The 24,579-nt window shown below is 44.4% G+C and overlaps 1 protein-coding gene and 1 long non-coding RNA gene across 2 annotated transcripts; one reads left to right on the top strand and one right to left on the bottom strand.

The window, feature by feature from the left end:
- Nucleotides 1–1,770: 1,770 nt before the first annotated feature.
- On the bottom strand, nt 1,771–23,414 carry nusap1 (nucleolar and spindle associated protein 1). The gene is made up of 11 exons (XM_033026600.1): nt 23,211–23,414; nt 22,438–22,506; nt 17,870–18,043; nt 17,589–17,775; nt 14,764–14,889; nt 13,664–13,776; nt 12,045–12,199; nt 11,586–11,773; nt 9,297–9,401; nt 4,679–4,793; nt 1,771–2,871 (listed from the first exon to the last, which is right to left on the bottom strand). Exons 1-11 carry the CDS (start codon nt 23,301–23,303, stop codon nt 2,784–2,786), a joined length of 1,413 nt encoding a protein of 470 aa, XP_032882491.1. The 5' UTR covers nt 23,304–23,414; the 3' UTR covers nt 1,771–2,783.
- On the top strand, nt 22,098–23,301 carry LOC116976730. Its single transcript, XR_004413030.1, has 3 exons — nt 22,098–22,508; nt 23,181–23,185; nt 23,218–23,301. It is a non-coding gene; the product is annotated as an uncharacterized LOC116976730 (long non-coding RNA).
- Nucleotides 23,415–24,579: the final 1,165 nt, after the last annotated feature.

Genomic DNA, 24,579 nt, shown 5'->3' with positions numbered 1-24,579 from the left:
ACCTTCTGTTGCAGAGAATTCCACAGATTCACCACTCCCTGTGTAAAAAATGATTTTCTCATCTCGGTCCCAAAAGACTTCCCTCTTATCCTTAAATTGTGACCCCTAGGTCTGGACTTCCCCAACATTGGGAATAATCTTCCTGCATCTAGCCTATCCAACCCCTTAAGAATTTTAGGACTGCATCCAGCATTGCTCCCCCCATCCATCCTGCACAGATCCCCCCATTCAACCCACTGTCATCCCCTCACAATTTTACCTACTCCAACCACCATGCACTAATTCCCCTGCCTCAATCCATCCAATCCACCGATTGCCTTCTCAAGCCCCCCCCCCCCCCCCACCACCACCACCACCTATCCTTCCTGCACTGATTCACACACACCCCCTCCCGACCCTATTGTGCTGGAAATGTCTTCAGAGCTAACATCGACTATGTTTGTTAATGGAATGCAATCAAATATGTTTTAATTCCCTATGTTATTATTTGTTTTAATCCACAAAGATGGATTAATTAAATTGTGAACACGTGAAACATTAAAACCGCAGTGTTCGATTGTCACTGACACGTTATTACAGAATTCATTTTGATGGCGAATCAATGCTCTTAATATGGATTGTCAGTACTGTAGTTATTTATTGAACAACATTCTCAACTATATGTTGGATTTATCCAGGTTTTACTTCTACAGTCAGTCATATACATCACAAATTTGGTCAGGAGTTATTTCAGTTGAAATGTTAAAGTTAATTCTGAAGTGGGAATGATGGAAAAAGCATTTATCAACAATTTTTTTTAAATGGTGCTTACAAACTGGGTATCTTCATTGCTGTTCACAACACATACATCTAATCTGAATGTCCAGTAATGTGGCGTCTTGACACCTTTAAATATATTACCAAAAGAACATTTGCTGCATTTATGTCCTTTGGCCATCTCTTGTTAGTTAGTGTAATGTTTAACCTGTCAGATGGGTATAGTCAGTTTTAACAGCTATTACCATAAAATGCCTTTAAAAAATTCCTTGCAACCTGTATATTTTGTTATGGATAAATTATGTGGGAAGCGAGAGTGTTTCTGTACCAATAGCAATAACGACCTATGATATGGCCATGTCATGATAATTTTCGGTCCTTCACAGAAAACATGCTTGCATCAATCTGTAGTGTGCATGGTTAAGCATATATGCTATCAAGGTCCAGGATTTATTGACACAGGTTGATCATACGATGAATAATCCAACCACATTTTTGTTTGGAAGTGAAAAGATAATAAAAATTGCATTAATTGCAATGTGTAAAAAGAGTTGAGATACTGTATTATAATTTTGCTGCATGTAATTGTGGTATATATCATGTCTTGATTGGTGAATTTGTTAGTTTGTGACTTTATTTGAAGCAGAAATAATATGTGAATGCTTAATTGAGCATAATTCCGACGGGTAACTACGCACTTCGTCCGAGCACGCGTCATGCAAGCCATCTTAAATGACCACCTAAACTGTCATTTGGCAACCTAAAAAGCTGCCAAGGTTGCCCGGCTGGCAACAGGGAAAAAAAGTTAAGCGAGAACCCTGGATATGGAACCACTGCAGCATTTAAGCGCAAATAAGAGTCAAAGATTAGGGCGACCTAAAACCTAAATCTTTGGCCATGGTCTTGCTAGGCGCACACCATTACCTTTGACAACCCCTCTGAAATTTTACATCAAACACAGAAGTTGTAGACTATAGGATGAGTGGAGCAACCATTGAAATCCAACCTTCACAATTAAGTATAGAACATTTTATTTTTATTAAATCAATTTTCATTGTATTCATACAAATATACTAGACTATATTCATTAAGAGGCACAGATTTTGAAAAAAATCAAAAGCATCAATTCTAAAGAACTTCAAAACAGTCGTATTGTCTCCACTGCCATTAGTCTTTCTTTTTTTCTTCCAGAAGATGCTATGTCCGCTGCATTATCTCTACAATCTTATTATTTTAAGTCTACGCTGAGCTTTTAAGCAAACTAGGCATCGCTAAATAGCTGGATACTCCTTTGAGAGAATTGCTGCCTGAACCTTAAATGTGCGCAGTATTTTTTTCTCATTTCAGATTGCGGTTTTGTTGTTAAAAACTGAAAATGAACACTCGCTTCTTCTTCCTCCTCCTCCCCCCCCCCCCCCTCTCCCCCCACAAAAAAGAGCAGTTTTCAACAGAATGAAAAGAAAATGCAGTTCAAAATTCCCACAGCAGCGGGTTTGGCCTTCTGTGTAGATTTTACGTAGGAATGGAGTCTAAACACAAGAGGGAAGCATTGAGGTAAAGTACCATAATTTGGTTTAGTTAGTTTCCTTTAGGAAAGGCATTACAGCATTAAAAACAAATGTTCCTGTCTAAAGCCAAACAGATCATGTAAGTAGCATTACAACATTTACTTGATCCCCATTATAGGAAGGTGCTACAATATGCACAGTAATACCCATGCTGGGGGCTGTAGTTTAGAGCCTAGACCTGAGGATTTTGTGGAGCATGATAGAAATTTTAAGTAAATGGAATCCAGCACATCCTACCGTCAACTAATTGGGGTTATTTGTATACAGGGATTATTGAAAAGCAGCCTCATCTCATGCTGCTTTGGGAAATGTTGAACAACAAAATACATTAAAGTTCAAGACAAATGACATCAACCAAACAAAGCTCGAAGTACTACACACAGAAGAAAAAGCAAAACAGATCTTACGTGACCGAAACATAAAAATATCAGAATGAACAGTACAGTGAGTTTGTTTATTTCAATGCATGACCAAGCCTCGCCTTGTTCCCATCACATGGTTCTTTATCTCTTTCCTCTTTTCTATAAACTTCTCCCGTCGATTTTTCCTGCAACAGAACAGAGTGTAAAACCACGCAGCAATAAAGATGTCTGAATGCATCAGCAAGGCATTTCCGCATCAGCTGACACCAATGCAAGAATAAGCACAATTCACAACAGACATCAGATCTATACTCTAGCAAAATTAATCATTCAGGCCATAGAACAGAAAAGATATGTTTCAGAACCTCTGGGTTAGAAGAAAGTGAACAAAGTATCATTAAACACTTTCCATCACTGACAGGGGAAAAGTGCGTTATGGATAACAAGTTAACCTACAGCTGAAGACATACTCAAATTGCTGGTGTATTGCTGGTGTATGCAGGCAGCATCGCTGATTAAAAGAATAGGTGACGTTTCTTCACACCTGGATGGCCTGTATAATCCACAAGGGGCTGGACTGTCTATCCTAGAGTTCCTTCAGTAAATAACTTCCATTAATTTCTATTTGGAAACAGGTTGAATCAGCAGAAGCTCTCACTTCGCCATGCCGGTCACCTTCCGACTGCCTTCTTGCTGATGTAGGTGTCTTGCCAGGCTGCTGGGAGGTGTGTTTATAAGGTCATAAGTGATAGAAGCAGAATTAGGCCATTCAGCCCATCAATTCTACTCCGCCATTCAATCATGGCTGATCTATCTCTCCCTTCTAACCCCATAACCCCGACACCCGTACTAATCAAGAATCTCTATGCCGTAAAAATATCTATTGACTTGGCCTCCACAGCCTTCTGTGGCAAAGAATTCCACAGATATACCACACTGACTGCAGAAATTCCTCCTCATCTCCTTCCTAAAGGAACGTCCTTTAATTCTGAGGCCATGAATTCTAGTCCTAGACTCCCCTCAGTGGAAACATCCTCTCCACATTCACTCTACCCAGGCCTTTCACTATTCGGTATATTTCAATGAGGTCCTCCCTCATCCTTCTAAATTCCAGCGAGTACAGGCCTAGTGCTGCAAAATGCTCATCATGTTAACCTACTAATTCCTGGGATCATTCTTGTAAACCTCTCTGGACCCTCTCCAGAGCCAGCACATCCTTCCTCAGATATGGTGCCCAAAATGGCACACAATATTCCAAATGCAGCCTGACCAGCGCCTTCGAACCTAAGCATTTTGTTCGAGGCCTTCGAGCCTCATGGTTTTGTATTCTAGCCCTCATGAAATAAATGCTAGCAATGCATTTGCCTTAATTTCTACCAATTCAACTTGCAAGTTAACTCTTTGGGAATCCTGCATCAGCACTACAGAGTCCCTTTGCATATCCGATTTCTGGATTCTCTCCACATTTAGAAAACAGTCTACACCTTTATTCCTACTACCAAAATGCATGACTCCACACTTTGCTACACTATATTCCATCTGCCACTTCTCTGCCAACTCTCCCACCTATCCAAGTCCTTCTGCAGAGTCCCTGCACCCCACTATTCAGTGCTCCAGCACCACCCAGATTTTTGATTCCTACTGAAATTTGTGTTTTAAACTTTTGTGAATTTGAGACGAGAGTGACATATTGTAGCTGGGATGGTATGAAGCCACTAACCATCCCAAAAGAAACATCAAAGGCTTTTGATGATCACCAGTGATACAAAATGGCCTTGGTGGTATGTGTGTTGGTCTTGTGATGACCTCCACAGGCTGACAAACGTCAAATTGAGCAGGGTTCAGCCACAAAGTATCAGAGTCACAGCCAGACGTCCAACCCAAGATTCACAACAGCAACTCACTGAAGCTTCAATAGCATCACCGTAAAGTACAAGGGCAGAAGGTTCATTCATGCCCTCAAGTCAAATGCCACTGATTTGTAAATCTTACCTTGTCTGCAATTTGGGCAGTTTATAATTCTGCACAGAGAACCTTGAATTCTGTGGATTTTGAGCCACCACAATCTCCTTCTTCTCCTCCTCCTCCTCCCAAGGTTTTAATTTTCCTATAAAACAAAATGAGTACTTTAATAAGGAGGCATAGGCAACGTGAATGTTTTCTAATGCAGCTGTAATCAAAATTAAAAACATTAATTGTGAATACCAGGTACTAACAGATTACTGTCATATGATTTTTAATACGTCCTTAACAGAAACAAAAGGTTTTAAGGAGACTTGATGCTCATAATTATAAGTATTCAGATCAAGATAAACTTACCATTGGTAAATGTGTCATCACGAGTCTATAAATTTAAATGAATTTACTAACAAGTGGAATTCAGGAATGTTGCCAATGTCCCGAAATGAAAGCGAGGAGCCAGGTGTTTTGGGAGGTACCTTTTATTATGTCCTTCCAGGTAGCAGGGAAGTCCCGAGAGAGAAAGATAGCTCCCAAACCCTTGCCTTTAATCCCTCTTGCTAAGGGCCGCCTCTGGACTCACCCATTCCCGTGCCGAGGGGTTTGATAGTTGAGATGGCCCGACCCTTGGGAGCCACCACAGGACCCCCCCCCCGAACCGGAGGCACAAAACACACCGGTGGGCGCACAACCCGGCTGGACTGCGTGCGGAAATCAGCCGACCGATGGGCTGGCGGAGGCACAGGTCGAGGGACCGGCGGGAGGACAGGTTGAGTGACAGGCGGAGGGAGCCGTGAAGGGGGGCGCTCTCGAGGCCGATGTCGGGCAACCAGCACCGGCTGGTCAATGTCCAGATGTGCCGGCTTCAACTGGTCAATCCGGCGCAGAAAAAACGTAGGGCCAGTCCCGGAGGGCTGATGGCACGTGCGGGCGAAATGTCCCATGGCGGGACGGGCGCAAGCCTGCCAACTCGCTCACGAAGTCGCTGTAGGGTGGATGAGGGAGTTCCCTGTTGCCCCAGCGCCGACAGCACGAACTACCCGAGCACCATGAGTGGCGACCCGTAAACGAGCTCCGCTAAAGATGAGGCCAAGTCCTCTTTAGGAGCAGTCCGGATGCCCAGCAAGACCCTCGGCAACTCGTCCATCCAGTCCGGAGAGTCGCGCCTGAGCTGCCGGTGGAACCTCTCCACCATCCGTTAGCTTGCGGGTGATAGGCCGTGGTGTGGTGCAGCCGCACACCCAGCAAGTGAGCCATGGCCGACCACAGCTCGGAGGTGAACTGTGGCCCCCGGTCCGAGGAGATGTGCGCCGGCACCCCAAAGCGAGCAATCCAGTGCGCGGACAATGCACGAGCGCATGTAGCCATTGACGTGTCGGCCAAGGCTATGGCCTCCGGCCACCGCGTGAAGCGGTCCACCATCGTGAGGAGGTGGGTGATGTCCCGGGACGGCGGGAGAGGCCCCACAATGTCTACGTGGAGATGGTTGAATCGCCGGTGAGGTAGGCCGAACTCCTGGAGGGGCGCCCGGACATGGCGCTGGATTGTCCCCGTCTGGCACGAAATGCAGGTGCGAGCCCAGTGGCCAACCTGCTTGCGCAGACCGTGCCACATGAACCGAGCGGCCACTAGCGCCACCCGGTTCTCTTTCCCCTCGACGTATCGGATGGAGGTGGTGTATTCGGAGAAGTACGCCAACTGACGCTGCTGTCGTGCGTACCAGGGGTCGGAAACTTTCGCCAGGGCGAAAGTGAGCGGCTTGTGGTCTGTGTAGGCGGTGAACGGGCGGCCCTCCAGGAAGTAGTGGAAGTGGCGCTCTGCCAGGTACAGAGCCAGGAGCTTGCAATCGAATGCGTTGTACTTAGTCTGAGCGCGGTTGAGGTGCCGGCTGAAGAAGGCCAGGGGCTGCCAATCTCCGTCCGTCAGTAGTTCTAGCACGACACCAACCGCCGACTCAGAGGCGTCCACCGAAGGGCAGTCGGGGCATCATCCCGTGGGTGCACCAGCAGTACGGTCCGAGCAAGGGCCTCTTTCGCGCCGTCAAATGCTGCCACCGTCTCGTTGGTCCACTCGATGTCCTTACGCCCACCCGCCAGAAGTTGATACAGCGGCCGCATGATGTGTGCCACGGATTGCACAAAACGATGATAAAACGTCACCATCCCGACAAACTCCTGCAGGCGTGTATGGACGGGGAAACCGACGGATGGCGACCCTTTCCGGCAGGGGACCCACGCCTTGCGAAGTCACGCGGTGGCCGAGGAAGTCGATTTCAGTTACCCCAAAACAGCACTTAGCGAGGTTGACAGCCAAGCCATGCTCGATGAGCCGCTGGAGGTGGGCGCAGTGCTCCTGCTGCGAGCGGCTGGCCACCAGGATGTCGTAGAGGTAGACAAAAACAAACTCAAGGCCGCGACACACCCCGTCCATCAATCGTTGGAAGGCCTGCGCAGCGTTCTTGAGGCCGAACGGCATCAGCACAAATTCATACAGCCCGAACGGCATGATGATACAGTCCTCAACTCCAAGAAGACGAAGGAACTTATTGTCGACTTCAGGAAGGTCAGAGGGGGCAGACATACCCCCATCCACATAAACGGGACTGAGGTGGAGCGCGTCTCCAGCTACAAATTCCTCGGGGTACACATCTCGGAGGATTTGTCCTGGTCCCTCAACACCTCCAAGCTGATCAAAAAGGCACAGCAGCGCCTTTACTTCCTGAGGAGGCTCAAGAAAGCCCACCTGTCCCCCCAGATCCTGACCAACTTCTACAGGTGTACCATCGAGAGCATCCTGACCGCCTGCTTCACGGTATGGTACAGCAGCTGCACTGTTGCGGACAGGAAGGCACTACAACGGGTGGTGAAAACCGCGCAGCACATCATCGGTGCCCCGCTCCCTGCCATGGATGCCCTCCACTGAAAACGATGTCTGAAACGAGCTGGGAAGATCATTAAAGACCCCTCCCACCCCAACCATGGACTGTTTGCCCTCCTCCCATCAGGGAGGCGGTACAGGAGCCTCAGGTCTCGTACCAGTAGGATGAGGAACAGCTTCTACAATCATACCGTCGCATTGCTGAACTCGGAGTCCCGCCGATAGATTCCTCCGGTCCCTCCGTCCCCATTGTTTAATTATTCTGTATTTTTTATTATTCTGTATCCTCTTTTTTTTTTTTAATTTCTATATTGCACTACTACGGACTGACGCAAAACTGCATTTCGTTGTACCCATACTCAGTATTTGTGCAATGACATTAAAGTTGAATTGAATTGAATTGAATTGAATGATTGCCTCCGGGTGGACTGGGATCTGGTTATAACCCCGTACCAGATCCACTTTGGAGAATAAAGTAGCCCCAGCCAAATGGGCGGTGAAGTCCTGGATGTGGGGTACGGGGCATCAGTCTGTGGTTGTTGCGGCGTTCAGCCGCTGATAATCCCTGCAAGGTCGCCAGCCCCCTGCTTGCCTTAGGGACCATGTGGAGTGGGGACGCCCATGGGCTGTTTGAAGGGCGGACGAACCCCAAGGACTCCATCGTGTGGAACACCTGCCGTGCCAGACGTAGTTTATCCGGCGGCAGTCGGCGTGCTCGTGCGTGGAGAGGTGGGCCGATAGTTGGTATGAAATGAACCATCCCGTGACTGGGGGCTGATAACCGAAACTGTGGGGTCAGGATATCGGGAACGCGGCCAAAATCCGAGCGAAGCGGGATTGCACAGACGACGGGGGGGGGGGGGGGCGTCCCACCGGCTCATCCAATCGCAACGTGATCGGCTCCATCGTGGTGGCGTGGACCAAGCGCGGACGCCTGACGTCCACCAGGAGGGAATGCGCCCGGATGAAGTCGGACCCCAGCAACAGCTGGGAGACATCAGCAATGGTGAACCGCCACAAGAAATGGCAGGAGCCGAACACGATTGGAACCATGCGAACCCCATACGTGTGGATGGGGCTGCCATTCGCCGCGGTGAGAACGGGCCCCCGCTTACCGGAACGAATGTCGGCCAGCGAAGGGGGTAGGACGCTCAGCTCCGGTATCGACGAGGAAGCGGGTCCCGGAGCGCCGATCCCAGGCGAAGAGACGGTGAATCTGGCCGGCCACCTCGGGGACTATTGGCAGCCGGCCCAGGCATTTCCCGAGAACGTGCACTGCTGGCGGCATTGCCGTGCTGCAGCACCCCAGCGCTGGTGGTAATAGCACCAGCGCCTCCTGCTGGTGGCGCTTGGAGCTTGCCACCCACACTTTCATATACAATTCTCTGGCAGCTTACTTACCTATTGCAGATGGAATCTGCCTCTTGATTACACTGCTCTTCAGAAGGCTCTGCTGGCCCTCGGTCCCCTCTGGGACGATGCCAACACACAAAATCTAACCCCCCCACCAAAAGTAACAGTGATTACTGGAAAAGGGTAAATACGTTCAAATGCCTTAGAAATATTGTTTCAAAGCAGATTCCATTATAGCCTTTTAACTAAAGGAAGTGAATAATTTAGAAAGTGGTAATGACATTGAATTAATTGATTTTGAGTTTGTGGTGCCCTATGCAGGATTCTAGAATCCTAAATAAAGACCCACCTAAGCAATACACTTACTCCCCAACCTCAAGATAATCCACCCAAAGGGTCACCTATAGCAATGCATACCAACCTTTGTGTGGCTTGTATCGAAGTGGCTGAGACAAGCTGGCTTGCAAGTCAAACCTCTTATTGGATCCAGGAGTAGCATTACCAGAGAACTTGTATGGAGTAACCACTGAAAACAAGCCATGAAAACAAAAAAGTTAAATGGCACAGTGCAACATAATCTTTCAAGTTTTTACTCTTTTAACAGAAGTGTTTTATTGCTAAATTCTGGACTAAAATCACTTAAAAGAGGCCTAGTATCTGTAATAGGTTATTCCACAATGCTGCAGCTGATCCTCCACAGGAGAGAGTCACGCCGCAGCAAGACTCCTGACGGGCACCCGAAAAAGGGACCACATCAGCCCGATCCTGGCCTCTCTCTACTGGCTCCCTGTGCCATTCCGAATAAATTTCAAGATCCTTCTTTATGTTTACAAACCCTTAACGCGCTTGCCCCGACCTACATCAAAAGTCTGCTTCGCCACCACACCACCTCCAGGTCCCTCAGATCGGCCGACTTGGGGTTACTGAATATCCCTCGGTCTAGGCATAAGCTCAGGGGCGACCGTGCCTTTGCGGTTGCAGCTCCTAGACTATGGAACAGCATCCCTCGTCCCATCAGAACTGCCCCCTCCATCGACTCCTTTAAGTCGAGCCTTAAAACTCATCTTTACTCTCAAGCCTTTCTTGACGTCCTCTGAGGGAGGGCTATATGTATGTATTTATGTACTTAATCTATGAACCACTGTTGTATAATGTTAGTACCTCCACCAATGTAAAGCACTTTGGTCAACGAGAGTTGTTTTTTTAAATGTGCTATAGAAATAAAAGTGACGACTTGACTCCAGTCTACCCTCTCCGCTGAAATTACTGTCGTAGATAAAGGCAGGTCCAACTGCTCATTTCCCTTTTCAAGATAGAAACATAGAAAATAGGTGCAGGAGTAGGCCATTCGGCCCTTCGAGCCTGCACCGCCATTCAATATGATCATGGCTGATCATCCAACTCAGTATCCTGTACCTGCCTTCTCTCCATACCCCCTGATCCCTTTAGCCACAAGGGCTACATCTAACTCACTCTTAAATATAGCCAACGAACTGGCCTCAACTACCTTCTGTGGCAGAGAATTCCAGAGATTCAACACTCTGTGTGAAAAATGTTTTCCTCATCTTGGTCCTAAAAGATTTCCCCCTTATCCTGGACTTCCCCAACATCGGAAACAATCTTCCTGCATCTAGCCTGTCCAACCCCTTAAGAATTTTGTAAGTTTCTATAAGATCCCCCCTCAATCTTCTAAATTCTAGCGAGTACAAACCGAGTCTATCCAGTCTTTCTTCATATGAAAGTCCTGACATCCCAGGAATCAGTCTGGTGAACCTTATCTGTACTCTCTCTATGGCAAGAATGTATTTCCTCAGATTAGGAGACCAAAACTGTACGCAATACTCCAGGTGTGGTCTCACCAAGACCCTGTACAACTGTAGTAGAACCTCCCTGCTCCTATACTCAAATCCTTTTGCTATGAATGCTAACATACCATTCGCCTTCTTCACTGCCTGCTGCACCTGCATGCCTACTTTTAATGACTGGTGTACCATGACACCCAGGTCTCGTTGCATCTCCCCCTTTCCTAATCGGCCACCATTCAGATAAAAGTCTACTTTCCTGTTTTTGCCACCAAAGTGGATAACCTCACATTTATCCACATTATACTGCATCTGCCATGCATTTGCCCACTCACCCAGCCTGTCCAAGTCACCTTGCAGCCTCCTAGCATCCTCCTCACAGCTAACACTGCCCCCCAGCTTTGTGTCATCCGCAAACTTGGAGATGTTGCCTTCAATTCCCTCATCCAGATCATTAATATATATTGTAAATAGCTGGGGTCCCAGCACTGAGCCTTGCGGTACCCCACTAGTCGCTGCCTGCCATTGTGAAAAGGACCCGTTTACTCCTACTCTTTGCTTCCTGTCTGCCAGCCAGTTCTCTATCCACATCAATACTGAACCCCCAATACTGTGTGCTTTAAGTTTGCATACTAATCTCTTATGTGGGACCTTGTCGAAAGCCTTCTGAAAGTCCAGATATAACACATCCACTGGTTCTCCCTTACCCACTCTACTAGTTACATCCTCGAAAATTCTATAAGATTCGTCAGACATGATTTACCTTTCATAAATCCATGCTGACTTTGTCCAATGTTGCCCAAAAGGGAGTGATATGGGAACCTAACGTCGTCAATAAGTCTTAAATAGCAAGTGCTGAGATATTTAACACTGCTGAGATGTTACATGCAATTAAATTTACACATTACCTTTGGTCTGGGCACGTTCCATAGTACTGGTATCTCCTTGGTCTTTGGATGTCATGGGTTGTGACGACTTGTTTATTTTCACCTCTTCTGTCCCAAGATCACTGGATATTTCTGTGTAAGGTGACATTTTGGCAGGCGTTTTTGCTGCAGTTTCCTTTTCCTCATTGTCTCTGGTAGCCTTTGAAAACCTGAACAGCATCAAATATAATCAGCATCAAGTATAAGTTCACTACAGGTAAAATATATTTAAGAATAATAAGTGGAGTAAAAATGTGAAAGAACAACACTGAAGTTACTCTTAAACAACATTTTAATAATAATTTTTACTTAAATGTTAGATTTTAAATATTAATTTGGTGCAATATTCAAGGAATAGCACATAGAATGAGACAGAAGAGGACAGAATTGACAGAAAGAAACTATCTGAATGCTGCTTAAAAAAGCGATAAAAGCTATTACCGAACACTCATTTTGGTAACAGAGTGCACAGATGGCTTGAAAACAGAGGTGCGTGGCAATTTAAATTGGCTGGCTGGTGTAGTTAATGGAGTATTTTTTGTTGTCTGTTGCACTGGGCTGAGTAAAGACATACTCTGAGGTCCATTTAGTGGTTTCTAAAGCAAAGAGAGAGAGATGATATGTTAAGTACAAGTTTCTAATATAATATGAAATTCAAGAAACTAACAGTCAATTTGATTTTGGATCAAACACAGCTTCAATCTTATCTATAACAGCATAAAATCTTTTAAACTCAAGACCAATATTTGGAGACAACGTTCCAGAATTAAAAGGAAGCACGATAGAACATGATGATAGCAGACAAGAATATTGTTTTCCATTCGCCACTTTATTGCTCTGTCAATTGAACTTTGCCCAGACTCAATTTAATCAGTTCCAACAATAATCTCCTTTAGACTCCCATAGCTATCTTGACTACACTTCTTCCCACCCTGCTTCCTGTAAAGACTCTATCGCCTCTATCCCAATTCCTCAGTCTATGCCACATCTGCGCCCAGGATGAGGTTTTCCATACCAGGGCATCGGAGATGTCCTCATTCTTTAGGAAACGGGGGTTCCCCTCTTCCATTATAGATGAGGCCGTCACTAGGATCTCCTCGATATCCCGCAGCTCCACTCTTATTCCCATTTCCCTCCCATGCGTAACAAGGACAGAGTCCCCCTTGTCCTCAACTTCCACTCCATCAGCTGTCACATACACTCCTCCAACATTTTCGCCACCTCCAACGGGATCCCACTACTGGCCACATCTTCCCATCTCCACCGCTTTCTGCTTTCCGCATAGACCATTCCCTCTGAAACTCCCTGGTCAACTCATCCCTTCCCATCCAAACCGCCCCCTCCCCAGGTACTTTCCCCTGCAACTGCAGGAGATGCAACACCTGTCCCTTTACCTCCTCCCTCGACTCCATCCAAGGACCTAAACAGACTTTCCAGGTGAGGCAGAGGTTCACTTGCACCTCCTCCAACCTCATCTACTGTTCCAGGTGTCAACTTCTCTACATCGGCAAGAACAAGCTCAGGCTCGGCGATCAATTCCCATTCCTAATCTGTCCTGGAGGGACAGCACCTCATATTTCGCTTGGGTAGTTTACATCCCAGCGGAATGAACATTTGACTTCTCTAACTGCAGATAGCCCTCGCTTTCTCTCTCCATCCCCTTCCCAGTTCTCCCACTAGTCTTACTGTCTCCGACTACATTCTATCTTTGTCCCGCCCCCTCCCCTGACATCAGTCTGAAGAAGGGTCTCGACCCAAAACGTCACCCATTCTTCTCTCCAGAGATGCTGCCTCACCCGCCGAGTTACTCCAGCATTGTGTCTACCTCTAGAATGGACCTCATATGCTAGGGATAATTTCCAATCTACCTTGTTGCCGCCCTGACACTTTTGTTAGATATGCACTCTCTCTGTAGCTGTAACACTTTATTCTACCATCTGTTTATTTTCTCTTTTGAAAGAGCCGATGTGCTCATGTAATGCAAGATTTGCCTGGATAGAACATTAAACAAAATTTTCACTGCATCTTGGTACACGTGACAATAATAAATAAACCAATACCTTCACTGGTTTGACACAGTTACCAAAAGCTTCAAGGCGTTTTTTTTTCCGTTCAACATACAAGTCAATTGATTCCATCTTGTTGAAATTTGCTTCATGAATCTTCTTCCAGTCTAAAAATTCAAAATACCATACCACATTAGTCAAATGTTCCCAGATAACGTTAATGTGTGGGTATTAATCTAAATGGATATTAGTTCAAAAATATTGTACTTCATTATCAAGATAAAGATCAGGAATTACAAATATTTTAAGGACGGTATTATATATCTGCTGCTATTTTCAAAATAATTCACTGTTCGGTAAACATAACCATGCTTTTGAGAACACTTACTTTTGTATTATATTCCCTATCTCAAAGTCTCACGCTCAGATTTTGGCACTCATACCTATTCTACCAGTGATCTTAAGCTAATTGGTCCACAACTGTCTCTTTAAAAATAGCCAGGAATTATATTTTGTGCTTTCCAATTTTTGGCCCCATTTTCTTTAGAGATTTTTTATACACAAGAATGCAACTGACAACTTTTGCTGATCTGTTTCTGCAATCCTCTTAGACTGCACCTTTCCAGATTGTTTGGCTAGTTATCTCCTTTATTTCTTCCTAAATTGTTGTAGATTTCTCCTAAAGGGCCTGTCCCATTTGGCAATGTTTTCAGTCACATATCAGTGTCGCCAAAAGATTTTGAACATTTCAAAATCCAGCGGCGACAAAAATGTTGCGACTCATGAAAAAATACCGCGCATATACTGCCGCAAATTTTTCGATGACCTGATACGTCAGTCAATGATGCCGGCAGTCGCCGAAAATCGGCAAGTGGGACAGACCCTTAACTTTGCTCTGCAATTTCCCATTTGTAATCAGTTCACTAAAAATAGTAGGAACAATGTTTAATACATTTCATCTATCAGTGGTTGACAGTTGCATGTACAGAACTTAAATTTGCCTTAAGACAATTGGCTATATGATAAAGTCGTAGGTGCTAGTACAGGAACATTTAGATCTTTGCATTGTTGTCAATCTCACAATTTCTATTATCAGACACACAAAGTGTGTGAATCCGAACATTAGTACTATGAGGAATCAGATATTTTCTTACCAGGAGTAACAAGCATTAGTCCAGTCTTTCCACCAACAGGTGTCTTTGGACCTGTTTTCCTGGCTCCTCCAATGTAACGTGGAATTTTGCCACCCTGCACAAGTGTTTTTGATTGACCAACAGTTCCTGAAGTTGAAACAAAACCAACTGCTAAGCCCAAACAATATTTGCTGCAGGGACATGCTGCAACCCATCTCCCAAAGCAACAACTTGCACATGCACTCATCCAATCTTGTCTCCCAAAACTCAATGTTTGAAAAATAAAATCACTCCGGGGAGCGAAGCATTTAGCTGTCACAGCACCAAATCCTACAATTTTGATTTCAAAACATTCTGCCTCTTCTTTCAAGACCTTCTAAAATCTTGAAAACATTGCTCCATTATCTATTAAATAAGCTTACTGAGAGAAGCATTGAAGCACACCACTATGTCAAAAGGTGAAACACAAATCTGACTACACAGCAAATAAAATGGATTAGTGTAGATGAATGCAATTGGACACTTGATTGTTCTCATGGCCGAAGGGCTTGTTTTGGTACTAAATAACCCTACGTCGGATTTGTCAAAGAAACACATTTCTGGCGGCTCCTGGACACAATAGTTTAGATGGACAGATTATTCAAACTATTGTTTTAATTTGAAGTTTTTAAACTCATCTTTCTCCTCACAATTAAGACCATCCAGTGTTAGAGAGCCCTTCAGCCCAAGTCAAAGTCAAAGTATCCTTTATTGTCATTCAGACCTTGCGGTCTGAACGAAATTTAATTGCCTTGCAGTCGTACATATAGTAAAAATGAAAAAACACACAATAAACACAAATTAACATCCACCACAGTGAGTTCACCAGGCACCTCCTCACTGTGATGGAAGGCAAAAGTCTTAAGTCTTTGTCTCTTCCCTTCTTATTCTTCCTCTGCGCCGAGGCGATCCAGGCTTCGGGTGTTGTGACCCCGCCCGGTGATGGTAAGTAATGTCAGTCCCACGGCTAGTTCCACTTGCCTATGCCTTGCCCATATCCCTCCAAACCTTCTGTCCACATACCTATTCAAGTCTTAAATGTACCTTCTCTAGCACTTTCTCTGACAGCTCGTTGTCCCTCAAATCCCCTTTAAATCCTTCCCCTCTCCACTTAAACCTATGCCCTCTGGTTTTAGGCTCCCCTACCATGGAGAAAAGATTGTACCTTTTAACTTTATCTATATCTCAGCCTCCTATTCTCAAGGAATAGAAAAAAAAATCCTGGCCATTCTAGCCTTTCCTTATAACTCAAACCCCGATTATGACAACATCGTTAATTTTTTGTTTTCACTCTTTCCAGTTTAATTATAGCAGGATGATCAAAACTGTACAAAAAATTCCAAAGGTGATCGTACCAACGTGTTGTACAGCATCTTGTCCAGTTGGAACCTGACATTCCAACTCCTGTACCCAATATCCTGGTCAATGAAGTTATATTTGCCAAACATATTCACTACTCTGAGCTACCACCTTCATGGTATACCAGTGCGTACCTGCACCACTAGGTCTGTTCTACAACACTGCTCAAGGATCTACCAAATACCATGCAAATCCTGCCCTGGTTTGCCATAGCAAAATATAACATCTCATACTTGTCTAAATCTGTATTCCTCAGGCCATTGATCAAGATCCTGTAATCATAGATAACCTTCACTGTCCACTAAATCACCAATTTAATGCCATCCATAAACTTACTAACCATCCAAATAGCTATTAAAATAACTACGGACTCAGCACCACACATTAGAGGCCTCCAGTCTGAGAAACATCCTTCTATCACTGCCATCTCCTAACTTCAAAACTATTTTATATCCAATTGACTAGTTTGCCCTGGTTCCCTGTGCTGAATAACTAAGTCTCCTCAACGTCAGGCTACACTTGTTTAAGAGGCAAGAAATGCAACACTCAATTGTCTGGAACCCGTAGATCTACAACGGTGACCCACGCCTTAGAGGGGTAGCTGTATACCTACAAAAGGTCAGCATCAGAGTTTGCCACAAAGCCGCATCGTAAAAAAAATTTGGAAAATGCATAAATTCCTCCCACATAAATACTGACAGCGAAAATGTTATTCTGTATTTCAGATTTTTTTTAAACTACGAGACCTATTTTAATCTCCAAAGAGCTAATAAAAGCAACAAGTTACAAGTTATTTAAAGCACTGGTGCATAGAAAAAAAATTCTTGCAGAAGGATGCAGATTTCTGGAATTCTCCATTCTAGATGGTTGTGGTTAGATCACTAGGAAGTATTTAAAGGAAAGGCAGATACAGTTTTGAAGGAAAGATCAGAGAATTGAGAACTACATGGAACCAGCACGGAAGTGTTGAGTCGAACAGAACAGCAATGTTCAAATTGAACTTTGGCTAATGTTGAATTAGAATCTTGAAAATGCATTTCTGCTTTAGTTAAGGATTAAGTCCTGGATGGTTGATTAAGTTTTATTTCTGCATGAGATTTAAAGTCACTTGCAAATCTTTTTTCCAAATAAAATAACAAATATGGGTTTAGTAACCTATCCTTGCTGTCTCCTCCCCTTCCTAACTCTCCCTCAGCCCTCAGGCTCCTCCTCCTTTTTTCTTTCTTCGCCCTCCCCCCCCCCCCCCCCCCCCCCACCAGTCTGAAGAAGGGTTTCGGCCCGAAACGTTGCCCACTTCCTTCGCTCCATAGATGCTGCTGCACCCGCTGAGTTTCTCCAGCATTTGTGTGTTATCCATAAAGTATATTCTAAAACCCATTTAAATAATGCCATCCCAAAGAATCATTTCAAGTGTGTGAGATTAAGGTTAAACAATTGTACAGCACTACCTTTGGATGTGGCAGTTGTTTCTTCTGATGGTAAAGGTTTGCACTGGGTCACAGCAGCATTCTCAGTATTACTTCTTTCATCTCCAGTTTCCACAAAATCTTCAAATTCTGCATGTCGCTTTCTTGGTTTCCTTTTGGAGCCTGACCCCTCTGTGTTTTGATAACTTTCAGAAAGAGGAGAAACCTCCTAAAATATTTAATAATAAAAGTAAAATATGAAACAGTTGAACTGTTAACTTCCAAGTTAGGTAGTAGATTAAACGCTAGCTCTGAAATGTTACCTGTGAAGGCTGCTCAATGGCAGAACATTCCTGCTGATGTCCAGATTCATTCTGATTTTCTTTCTGCCCTTCTTTGCTTTCATTTGACAGCCTTCCCTTGCCCCGTCGTTTAGTCACATAAGAGTCTTCTCCTTTTTCCAAAACTGGTGTAATACTCTTATCATCTTCTGAAGCCTAGAAACAATTGGGCATACTGTATGTTCAAATAAACTTCATGCTTGTTCACAAAAGCAAATAGTTTCTTGTTTCACAAAAATATCAAATGTAGATTTTACATCATTTTCGTCAAAGCTACGTAGTCACTCCTTAGTGCAATTGCTGTTCCATTCCTGGGAGACAGTTATACAGTAAGGTAACAGGACCCTCGGCCCAAATATGTCCACACCAATCAAGCTGCTCACTGTCAAAAAAATAATAGTTCACCAATTTGGTTACAATCAGGTTTATTATTATAAATACAAGGACAGCACAGACCATTTGGTTCACTGCACCTATGCATTATACAAATGTTCATGACTGATCTAGTGACTTGGTCCACACACCTAGCTTTTCACCATTTTCAAAACATTTGTTCATGGGATAATAACATGACTGTAATGTCAGTGTTTCATTGTCCAATCTTAATTGCTCTAAACTGGCCAGTTTGCTTCTATGTTACAAAGAACACTCGAGAGTTCAAAAGTCCTATTTGGGACAAAGGTTAAATATAATTACAGTATACAAGATTGATATACACTATAAAACCACCGATTTAAAACTTCTCAAGTTGATAGAACTTAAACTGTTAGTTCTAGATCAATAAAACTCTAGCCTCTATTCCGAATGCATTAACTTATCTACTATGTCAGAATTATATATTCCTTGGTAGACAAAAGTGCTGAAGAAACTCAGCGGGTGCAGCAGCATGTATGGAGCGAAGGAAATAGGCAACGTTTCGGGCCGATACCCTTCTTCAGACTCCTTGCTACCTTCATATACGGTAACCATTTTAGCAACTTTTGGGGGGAATAAAACACGAATCTCTGATAAAATATACATCTGACCATTTGTGAAGGTTTCTGTTTCCACCCAAGGCTGATCCCATCACTTCTCCCTGATAACTTAAAATAAAAAATAATTTCTACATTTCAGGGACTATAGCCCTAGTTTTAGTAATTTCTTCTCCACAGCTAATAAGATATTCCTAAAATGTGTATTGTAGATTGGTTCACATTAGCTCAGCTTTGGTCCAAACAATACTCTGTATAACTAGCATAACCTATCTCCTTGTATTTAAACCCATGAGCACCATTCCACGAGATGACGTATCCTATTAAAGCTAAGCCACAAGATTCTGGGACTCCGCTACTTCTCGCGCTTCATCATTTATAATTGGGACACGTTACCCCAATCCTGTAGGTCACGTCACATTCGGGCTGTATAACATGTCCAGGTAATCATCCCTGGGAGTTTCATGACACAATTGATCAGGTTTTAAAATTTGATATTTACAAGAAGCAATGTAAATGCCATACAATGCATGACAACAACCTTTCCCTCAATGTCAGCAAGACAAAGGAGATATTGATCGACTTCAGGAAGCATACTCCAGTTTGCATTGACGGTGCTGAAGCAGAGATGGAGTCAATATCACCTACAACTTCTCCTGCAACAACCAAAAAAAAACAGACCGACACCTCTACTTCCTTAGAATGCTTATAAAGTTCGGCATGTCTCCTACAACTCTCACCAACTTCTACAGATGCACCATAGAAAGCATTTTATCAGGATGCATCACAGCTTGGTTTGGGAGCAGTTCTATCCAAGACCGCAAGAAATTACAGCAAATTATAGATGCAGCCCAGACCATCACAGAAACCAACCTCCCTTCCATTGACTCCATTTATACCTCACGTTGCCTCGGCAAGGCCAGCAGCATAATCAAGGATGAGTTGCACCCTGGCACTCCCTCTTCTCCCCTCAGGCAAAAGGTATAGAAGTGTCAAAACGCACACTTACAGATTCAAGGACAGTTTCTTCCCAATTGTTATCAGGCAACTGAATCATCCTACCACAACCAGAGAGCAGTCCTAACTACTATCAATCTCATTGGTGACCTTCGGACTATCCTGGATCAGACTTTGCAGGCTTTACCTTGCACTAAACGTTATTCCCTTATGTATCTATACACTGTAAATGGTTTGATTGTAATCATGTATTGTCTTGCTGCTGACTGGATAGCACACAACATCTTACTCAGAGAGTGGTAGCTGTGTGGAATGAGCTTCCAGTGAAGGTGGTGGAGGCAGGTTCGTTTTTATCATTTAAAAATAAATTGGATAGTTATATGGATGGGAAAGGAATGGAGGGTTATGGTCTGAGCGCAGGTATATGGGACTAGGGGAGACTATGTGTTCGGCACGGACTAGAAGGGTCGAGATGGCCTGTTTCCGTGCTGTAATTGTTATATGGTTATATGGTTTTTACTGTACCTCGGTACACTTGATAATAAACTAAACATACTGGAATCCCAAGCAAAAAAAAAAAAAAACTGTTGGAGAAACGTCCCAATCGAAAAGGGGAATTGTCCATTCCCCCACAGATGCTGCCTAACCCGCTGAGTTCCCCCAGCATTGTTTTTGAAGCAGAAATAAGGTAACTAAGATAAATGAGGGAACCACAACTGAGGAAAAGGCAGCATGAAAAGTGCCACTGTTGCAAGTTCAGCAGAACAGGAGAAACAGATAGAAGGGAAATCTGACAAATATACTGTGCGGAAGTAGAGCCAAAACAGCTGACAGTTGTGTAGGGGTTGTTAACCTGAACTGGAGGGGAACCAGAGTAGTCCGTCAGAAATTGGAAGGAGTGATGGGAAGGCAGAGGTTAGGACCAGAACGTGTTAAAGGAAGGACAGGCAAGGAGAGGTAAATGAATATGGTGACACTGTTGGGCTGAAATGTGTTTATTTCAATGCAAGGAGAATTGTGAATAATGCAGATGAACACAGAGCCTGGATTGATGCTTGGGTCTGTGATGTTGAGGTTATTATGGAACCATGGTTAGTAAAATAGGTGTAGGAGTAGGTCTTTGGCCCTTCAAGCCACCACCACCATTCAATATGATCTTGGCTGATCATCCAAAATCAGTGCCCCTTGCCAGAAGTGCGAGAGGGACATGGCTGGCAACTCAATTGTCCAGGGTTGCAATGGGAGGCAAAGAGGTGGAGGAGTTGTGCTACTGATCAGAGAGACTGTCAGAGACTTACTGGTTCGTCCATTGAGGCATGATGGGAAGAGCTTGGTAATAAGGAATGTGCAAGCATTTTAATAGGAATGTACTATAAGCCCCCCCTCCCCCCCAAAAAAGCAAGAGATAGATGAACATATGTGCAGATAGATTACCCAAAGATGCCAAACTATCAATGTTTCCTTAGAGGATGTTTTTCCTTAGAAGTGTTATTTAGGTTTATTTGTGATTGTATGGATGTGCTAGGCACTTGAACTTGAAGTGTTTACTCTCACCATTGCAGTCTCAATGTGAACAAGCTCATGAATCCTCAGCTCTTTGGTCTTGCTATTGGAGGGTTGTTGCATAGACAATCAGATTTTCAATCTCCCTCGTACTCATCATTAAATGTAATTCATCAGCCTATTTGAAGATGGTATAGGAGCAGTATCTGATTAGAGTTATACATATAGAGTGCAGAATAGGGGATTGAACCCAGGCTTGAAATGCTCCTGTGTTGATGGTTAGAGGAAGAGGAGTGTTGCCAATTCATACTCATTGCAGTCTGCTGACAAGGAAGTCAAGGATACAACTACACAGGAACGAGGAGAGACCCTGTTCTTCAAGTTCAATAAGTTTGGAGGGGATGATACACTTGATGAATAACCTGACCATGTTCTTATTCTCCAAGTGGTCCAGAACAGAGTGGAGAGCCAACAAGATTACATTTCCTGGTGATCTATTGTGGCAATAGGTGAATTCCAGTGGGCCCAGGTCCTTTCTAAGGCAGGAGTTGCACCATAATTAGCCCCTCAACGCACTTTATCACCATGGATGTTAATGACCAGTCTATAGTGGTTGAGGAATGTCACTGTACCCTTCTTGGACATTGGTATAATTGAAAGCAAGTCTGAACCTTAATACAGAGTTTGAAGATGTCTATAACATCTACAATATCTCCAGCCAGATAGTCTACGTAGATTTTAAGAATGCAGCCAATGACAACCATGGGGGTTGGACATTTTCCGCGTGTACACCCTCATGAAGGATCATTTGACATCGGCCTCAGCAACAGATTAGAATATCGGCAGAGTGACAAGTTGTACTAAATCACTCAAGCTTCCAAATGACTACGAATTTAAAGGAAGTTGATGAAAACAACATAGAGTGTTTAACAGACGTAGTGTTTAATTGTCAAATGCACCAATTTATTTGTTACAGCTTTGTTCTATGTTCTAATTCCATTTCTGGCGCACACTGTACAACGCTGTTTGTAATGTCTCGGATCATTTTGCAATTTTAAGAGCATGTTTGTTTATAATTAACCAAAACACGTTTTGCTTTATCATATCCCAAGTTTCTACCTGCACATCAGCGATGTCTTTCGGATGTTTTTTGTAATAATCTTGCAAGAGCTTACACAGCTTATCGGCCTGTGTTTTAAAAAAAAGATACAAAAGATTAATGGAAGATTCGCCACAACCCACGGTAGCCCACAACATTCAAGCAACAGTAATGCCGCGCTGTGTAGGAAGGAACTACAGATGCTGGTTTAAACCGAGAATAGACACAAAAATGCTGGAGAATCTCAGCGGGACAGACAGCATCTCTGGTGAGAATGAATGGGCGACATTACGGGTCGAGATCTTTCTTCAGACCAAAGATTATAGAGCGGAGATTCTATGATCTTTGCTTCAGACAGATTAAGGTCTCACCCCATTTATTTCTCTCCAGGGATGCTGCCTGTCCCGCTGAGTTACACCACCATTTTGTCTGTATTCCAGGACCGATGTAGAAGGATGACAAAAATGCTGGAGAAACTCAGCGGGTGAGGCAGCATTATAGATTAGAAACATAGACAATAGGTGCAGGAGTAGGCCATTCGGCCCTGCACCGCCATTCAATACGATCATGGCTGATCTATGGAGCGAAGGAAACGGGCAACGTTTCGGGCCGAAACCCTTCTTCAGACTAAGGGTCTCGACCCGAAACGTGGCCCCGCCATTATTGCTGCTCTGCAGAGAGATGCTGCCTGTCCTGCATGATTTTGTGTCGATGTTCGGTGTAAACCAGCATCTGCCGTTCCTTCCCGTACATGCAACGACAGTGATGGTGACCTGGCGCTCCCCGGGCTCACCTTCAAGTTGGCCTTCACGCCACACTGCTTGGCGAGCTGCTGCAGGTCGCTGTACCTCAGCTGCTGCAGCTCCTTGTCTCCGCTCGACTCCATTAGGAACTTTGATGCCTGTCTCAGCTCAGCTCGCGCTCTTGCTTTCACCCGCCAACCAACCGCCCCGCGCCCGTTTGAATTCTCACCCGCACGCCGCCCATTGGCTGCAGCGGCGACGCGCAGCCCCCGTCACGTGACCGCCGATCGCCAACAAGGTGGGGGGGCGGGGCGAGATCACGTGCAGGGGGAAACTCCAGGACGCAAAGCAAAGCAAAGATCCTACAGCGTTTAAGAAGGAACTGCAGATGCTGGAAAATCGAAGCTGCACAGAAATGCTGGAGAAACTCAGCGGGTGCAGCAGCATCTATGGAGCGAAGGAAACAGGCAACGTTTCGGGCCGAAACCGAAGGGTAAACGTTGCGGGTCGAAGGGTTTCGGCCCGAAACGTTGCCTATTTCCTTCGCTCCATAGATGCTGCTGCACCCGCTGAGTTTCTCCAGCATGTTTGTGTACCTAAGATCCTATAACTCCGCTTATAAGTGGAGCTATAGTGTGTGCTCCTATAAAGTGCCGGAGGAACAGCCAAAGATCCTATAGCAAGGATCTTTGGTAACAGCGGGGCAGGCTCATTCATTACTTATTCAATGAGCTTTGGCAAGTTATTTTTGATTTGTGTTGATGTGTATTTGTGAGTATGTGTATATAGGCACACACACACACACACTCTGAACGTTTTCTCTTTCGTTTTTTATATTGTTTACAGTGTACTGTGATTACATATTCTGATGTGCTGCTGCTAGTAAGAATTTCATTGTTCTATCTGGAACACATGACAATAAAACACTCTTGACTCCTTACACCATCTTTTCAAGCAGCACTTTCCCAACCACTGTCCAAAACTTTCTTTATGTTGACATGCGATTTATATGTCCTGGTTGTCAACCCTTCCATTACCAAAAACTGTTTTTCCTCTTTTACCAAGATCATTCGTGATTCTAAGGGGTGCGAGAGGCTCTGGACGGGGAGAATGTTTTGTGTAGGAAGGAACTGCAGAGTTCCAGAGTTACATCGAGGATAGACACAAAGTACTGGAGTAACTCAGCGGGACAGGCAGCATCTGTTAAGGGGAAGGACAGGCATTTTTTTGGGGACTGACATCAGCCTGAAGAAAAGAGAGAGATTTCTATATGTCCTAAAATCGAACAGTGAAATTCTTACTTGCAGCTGCACACAGATATGTAAATGTAGTTTACATAGTAAATATAGTTTATGGTAAATAAATATATGTAAATATACCCGGACTGTAAATATAGTTAGATAGACACAAAGTGCTGGA

The sequence above is a fragment of the Amblyraja radiata genome, chromosome 9 (assembly GCF_010909765.2).
Source record: "Amblyraja radiata isolate CabotCenter1 chromosome 9, sAmbRad1.1.pri, whole genome shotgun sequence".
In the NCBI taxonomy this organism is placed as follows: Eukaryota; Metazoa; Chordata; class Chondrichthyes; order Rajiformes; family Rajidae; genus Amblyraja; species Amblyraja radiata.
This window is presented reverse-complemented; position numbering and strand designations above follow the sequence as displayed.

Coding starts and splice junctions, on each gene's coding strand:
- nusap1 (XM_033026600.1), bottom strand. CDS start 23,303: ATGGAGTCGAGCGGAGACAAGGAGCTGCAGCAGCTGAGGTACAGCGAC. Junction 13,777..14,763: donor ACTAATGCTTGTTACTCCTG/GTAAGAAAATAT, acceptor TTGAATTTTTAG/ACTGGAAGAAGATTCATGAA. Junction 12,200..13,663: donor ACTGTGTCAAACCAGTGAAG/GTATTGGTTTAT, acceptor TCTTTGCTTTAG/AAACCACTAAATGGACCTCA.